The following is a 5,639-nucleotide window of genomic DNA, read 5'->3' as shown; positions in this document are numbered from 1 at the left end:
CTTTCTTGCTGCAGAAATTGCAAGTTGCTTGTCGAGCCGGACAGTCTGCACGCTCGTGCGAAGAACGTCCGCAGAAAAAGCACCCTCTCTGGTTGGGCCTGTCTGGTGACCCAGGCTTTCCTTTCGCGTTACGAACACGCGCGGCGGCGTCGACGGCAAGCGGTGACGAGTCGGCCGAGTCGCGTGCCCGGCGCTCGTTTTCTGCGTCTTCGTGTTGACGGACCTGCGTAAGTGCCTCTTGCAAGGTGAGCTTCGGACTTCGGCACAGTTTATCCGAGAGGTTACGGTCGAGCAAACCGACCACGAAGCGGTCGCGGACGAGCCTTTCCTCGACTTCCGGCGACGCGTAGTTGCAGCGCTTTACCATCGAGCGGAGAGCCGTGTAGAAGGCATCGGCAGTTTCGCCCGGTTCTTGAGCACGGCGGTGAAAGCGGGCCGTTTCGTACAGCTCGTTGGGCGGATGAATGAAATGGTCGGTAAACGCTTTTTTGACGGCGGCAACGTCTTTGAGCTCGGAGTCACCCAGCGGCGTGGTTGCGAGTACGACGCGGGCTTGCGGACCCATACAGTAGAGCATAGAACGCACCTGAACCTCCGGCGGTGCTGTGTAGTGGCCCGTGGCGAAAGTGTAATCCTCATATTGGAGCAGCCACGTAGTCCAAGAGCCGGGGTTGTCGAAGTCGAAGGGCGGTGGTGGGCGTAGCTGAGTCAGCTGCGGCGCGGCGGCGGCGGCGATGGCAGGGGTAGTCATGGCGGGGGCGGCGGCGGTTGTCTCGTGACGGGCGTACGGGGTTGAACTGGTTGAACCGTTGAACTACGGACGAGCGTTGAACCGAAGAACTAAAGTCACTTCTGACACCATGTTGAGGGTGGCCGAGCGGGTACGCCGAGGGACCGCCCCGGCAGAGCACGCAGCCCTGAGAGACACGTACAGACACGATGCTACCAGCAGGAACATAACCCGCCCCGGCGGGGAGCTCGCTTTATTAGCGCACCTAGAATCCACTGATGATGATGGTCGCCGTGGCGCCATCTAGTCGAGACGCGACACACTACAGCCTCCGTTCGTGTCTCGAAGACACGTTTCTAAGTCGAAGACCACAGCGCATCCACTATGCGCCCACTTGGGCCAAGAATCGGCCGTGGATGCTTGCTCGACTTGAATTCTTTAGGCCCTGTATTCATTCAAATCCAAGACCAAAAGTCCCCTGTTTTTATTTATTTTTTGCTTTTATTCTCTTTGGGCCGTCGCACATTTTTGAAATAGCCACTTGGACCAAGGATCGGCCGTGGTGCAGATGGATGCTGGCTCGACCGGAATTCTTTAGGCTTTGGATTCGAATTCAAGACCAAAATTCCCCCATATTTCTTTTCATTGCTTTTATTCTACTAGCGCCGTCGGGCATTTTTGGAATATACCTGTATTGAAACGCGAGTTACAGCCATTTCTCGGTACTATATTTTCCTCCAATATGCGTGCAACAGCATCACTATCTCGTTTACTTACTATTAATCTCCCATCTGAAGTCCCACAGAGTCTCTCATGCAGTTCTAGTAAATACATACTAGGAGAGGCTTCATATCATGCCTTTCTAAACTTATCTAGGAACCAGAATATAGAGTGACCCATTTTACACTCGGGCATTCCATTTTGTCCTCGTGCATTCTTTGTCCTTCGTCTTTTTTTTTTTTGCGCTATACATCTCTTAAATATGATCGACCAATTAGCCCAACAACGTACTTTACTACACTTAGAGCGCCGACAGGGTACGGTATGACGCAACAGCAAACCCCCGGTGTCAACCTGCGGAACACTCGTGCTGCTATGTAAGTAGACGTGGGCTGCAGTCAGGCGATCGCGCAGCAGCACTACACTACGCGTTACCAACAATGAGAACTTCGATATTGCAGTATCGGAACAGACGCCATAAAAAGGAAGGAAACGCAGCGCAGCAGGCAGCGCGGTAGTTTATTGAAGCCCGACGAGGCCCGCGTCTGACTGAGCAGGCGCGGATCGCTACTGGGCCGCAGCAGCCGGCGGCACGTCGCCGGCGCGCTCTACGACACCGTCTTGACCGGCAACCTCGGCAGCATAGTTAGACTGTGCCGCCACGTTGCTGGTTTGCTCGGCCATGCTCGCAGCCTCCTCCCTGGCGTAGAACCTAGACGGCTCCTTCCGGACGTAGGCCATTGCAGCATCGCCGTAATCGTACTGCGGGTAGCGCGCGTTCCACGACTGCTGGACCTGGCCGTAGTCCCACGAGCCCCACTGCTTGGCATTGCGCTTGGGCGGTGAAGGCAAGGCGGCGCGCCGCTGCTTCTGGTAGTTTTGGCGCGGGTAGCTGCCAGCGGCCCGGTAGTCAAACCCGGCCGCCGAGTAATCCTGCTCCACGTCCTTTCGACTTTCATCGGCCTTGAAGCGCTCCACGGCGCCCGACTCCGCCGGAGCCACGTAGGACGCCTGGTATGACTCCTGGCGGCGGGGGGTCTCGGCCGACTCGCGCACAGACCGCCGGTGGTAGTTGTCCCAGCCCACTTCGGTGTCCACCGAGTAGTCACCGTTAGGGTAGTAGTAACGCGGGTTGTCGAGCCGGCGGCGACGCCGGTGCCTCAGCGCGTTCCTGCGCTGCCTGCGGCGCGGCCCCAAGCCGTAGCTGGCTAGCACGGCTGGCTGCTGCTGCGGCACGGCCGCCGCGTAGCCCTGCTGGCTGGCCATGACGACGTTGGCACGCTCCTGCACCGGGGCACTGGCTGCATCGGCTTGGGCGGCCACCGCCTGCTGCGCGCCTGCAAGACCATAACCGTGTCAGCCGCGAACCACCCGCCACGGCGCTCAAGGCCGGCCTTACCTCCAGCGCCTTGCTCCTGCACACCAAGCGACGTCGGGACGCCGCCTATCCTGGCCGCCACTAGGAGCAAGAAAAGACCCCCTGTTCCGATGTGCGCCATTGCGTTCCTTGATCTTCCTGCAGCGCGCGCAGCAGCCAGCAAGACGGTTTGGCCGGGTACAGTGATGATGATGATATTCACTCATGCCCTCAATAGGTGGCCCTTCGGGAGCAGGAATTCGTCATCTACTGTTCTCCTTAGAGATGACGTTTACCGAAAAATTGCCGGGATTGAACATTCATCGGGACGCCATGGTGGTACCATGTGGTACCACTACCCCTAGTAACAGCGCAAACAACGAGACAAAAAGAAGGATCGTCCGTTTTAGCCATGGTACCACGCCTGTGAAATCTGCTGAAACAGCGGAGCTGACTTGGCCACGCTGACGGCCACCTCTCGCAGAGACGTGGGTCGCTCACAACGCCAGACGCCGCTGTCTGTCAGTCGCGGCCACTGTTAGAGGCAACACGGCAGCCCGTGGAGCGCTCCGCAGTTCGCCACCATCGGTACAGCGCGAAGCACTGCGTAACCGTGCCAGGCGACAGGCAGTTCACTCCACCTCTGGCGATGATTGCGCACTGCAGCAACATTCCCGCGGCGCTAGTCATGGCACTTTATATAGTGTTACTATCAATGAATGTTTGTATCAAAGAAGCAGCAGTTACTAAGTGCACGGTCTAGACTAGTAACTATGGTTACTAGTAATTATCGTTACCGACCCTTTATAAACGCCATCGCATTTATATAGGGTCGGCCCACACTTAGTGCAGGACTTACGTACCGTTCCACGGTGGAGTAAAAGTTCGTAAAGAGTTAGTAAATACGTACAGCCCGTAACTACCTTTTTACAAGCCCTTTTGTTAAGAGTGCACTCGTGGCACAAGTCATGGCACTACTCGGCACTCTTACCGTTAAAGGAGTACTGACACGAAATTTTTATGTTACGTTTTTTTCGCTGCTATGCGTGCCCACCAGCCCACTAATCATAGAATGACAGATTAGACGGTCGAGCGCAGCGTAAACATTCATTTACGGCGTCGTTTATTCGTGCCAGTTTCGGTTTCGACTGAAAAACGCCGAGCGGCCGCCATGACCGCATGTATAACATGACGTCACCATTCTTGCCGTATCGCTGCCTCTCTGGAAGCGCGCGCGAGCGAGCGCACGCGCGCGCCCAGACCGGCCGGGGTTTTCGCCGTCCCCACAGGCCCGGGCAGCATGACGTCAGTCCCAAAACCATGACGTGTACACACGCCCGAGCAGCGCGCGCCAACCACAGCCAGCGCGTCGGCTTCGTCACGGGAGCCCCGACGTTGGCAGTTTAGGGCACGTAGCAGATGATGTCACGTCGGCCCGCTCTGGGCTTTCTCGTGCGGGCGAAGATTAAAATGGATTTTAAATATGTTTCGCTGAACGTTTGCTGTTGAAACTTGCTGGGAGATATCTCCTGATAAAAAGGAAGCGTTTTACATAGTTATCTCAGCTTTGAAATTTCGTGTCAGTACTCCTTTAACAGTGGCCGCACCTGTACGTACTCGAAGCTGACCCACGGAGGTATGGTGATTTATTTGTGCATATATATGGGATGACGCACGAGACGAGATCGCGCACTGGACGGCCCTCGCATCGTGTTGGGAGCACTTCTGAGCCCGCGATAAGTAGGTGGCGGGCCGGCGGCGCGTACGGCTGTACGGCTGTACGGATCGTGTACGGCAACCTTTCGTTTGACTACGGCAGTGGTATTTGGCGACTTCGGCACGCTGGCGGCCACCTCCCGCAGGGGCGGGGGTCGCTCGCAAAGCCATTCGCCGCGGTATGTACACACGTACTCGAAGCTCACCCGCGGATGTCTGTAGTTTATCGGTGCATATATAGAGGGTGGACGTAGGCCGTGTGCATGAACCGAAATCGCGCACTGGACGGCCATCGAGCTGGTGGCGCCATCTGTCGTCCCGGCGGGGTACCTTCACCTGGCGTGATGGGCATCATCAACGGTCTTTACGGGCCCTTAACATGAAGGACGAAGGAACGCGCAACGGTTGGTTTGCTTATTTGGAAAAAAAATTCCCTCGCACTTCCCCGAGGGGGAGAGTGTGTAAGTGCGAATGCACGGTTGTTGATTGCGCGATTACGGTGGATATCGTGATCTTGGAGTGGAGAGGAGGCGCCCAACACCCGCAGTCACTGAGCGGAGAGAGGAGGAGGAGAGTAGCGCCCGCCGTTACGGCGAGGGCTACACGAGCGCCCTCACGCGTCGGAATGCGGAGCGCCCGCTACGCGAGCGAGAGCTCTCCCGCCCGAAGTGGAGAGGAGGCGCCCAACACCCGCAGTCACTGAGCGGAGAGAGGAGGAGGAGAGTAGCGCGCGCCCATCTCCCCCCGTTGCTAGGGAAGACGAGGAGGAAGACGAGGAGCGCGCGCACCCGCAGCTGTTGCTATGCGGACAACGGCGGCGGACGATTCAGGCTCGCTTAAGAAGTGCATTCGCACTTAAAACGACGCATCCCCTGGTCCGGGTGCTAAAAATTAAGATGGTGTACAATCTGTCCCACTTTTTGCGGCCGTGATATGATGGTCATATTCTCAGAAATAGGATACTTATCCAAGTAAGATGGCAAGTTGGGCTAGTTGGTGCAGATTAAGATTCATGGTGAAAAACAGCGCAAGGAACACAGGGACAAAAAAGAAGAGTGGACGACGCACAGCGCTGAACTCGCAACTGAAAGTTTATTAGAAAGAAAGCACGTCCTT

General features: G+C 56.6%; 1 protein-coding gene across 1 annotated transcript; it reads right to left on the bottom strand.

Moving 5' to 3' along the window:
* Positions 1–2,016: 2,016 nt before the first annotated feature.
* On the bottom strand, positions 2,017–2,965 carry LOC144169686 (uncharacterized). Its single transcript, XM_077698978.1, has 2 exons — positions 2,850–2,965; positions 2,017–2,787 (listed from the first exon to the last, which is right to left on the bottom strand). The coding sequence occupies exons 1-2, from the start codon at positions 2,947–2,949 to the stop codon at positions 2,018–2,020; spliced, it is 870 nt and encodes a 289-aa protein (XP_077555104.1). The 5' UTR covers positions 2,950–2,965; the 3' UTR covers position 2,017.
* Positions 2,966–5,639: the final 2,674 nt, after the last annotated feature.

This window comes from Haemaphysalis longicornis, unplaced genomic scaffold (genome assembly GCF_048455015.1).
Source record: "Haemaphysalis longicornis isolate Haplotype H1 unplaced genomic scaffold, Haemaphysalis longicornis Haplotype H1 scaffold_1, whole genome shotgun sequence".
NCBI lineage: Eukaryota > Metazoa > Arthropoda > Arachnida > Ixodida > Ixodidae > Haemaphysalis > Haemaphysalis longicornis.
Note: the sequence above shows the minus strand (reverse complement) of the source record. Positions and strands in the feature narration are given on the sequence as shown.

Excerpts from the sequence above, each read along its gene's own strand:
- LOC144169686 (XM_077698978.1), bottom strand. The coding sequence starts at position 2,949 with ATGGCGCACATCGGAACAGGGGGTCTTTTCTTGCTCCTAGTGGCGGCC. Across the intron at positions 2,788-2,849 it reads GCAGGAGCAAGGCGCTGGAG|GCGCGCAGCAGGCGGTGGCC; the intron begins GTAAGGCCGGCC and ends ATGGTCTTGCAG.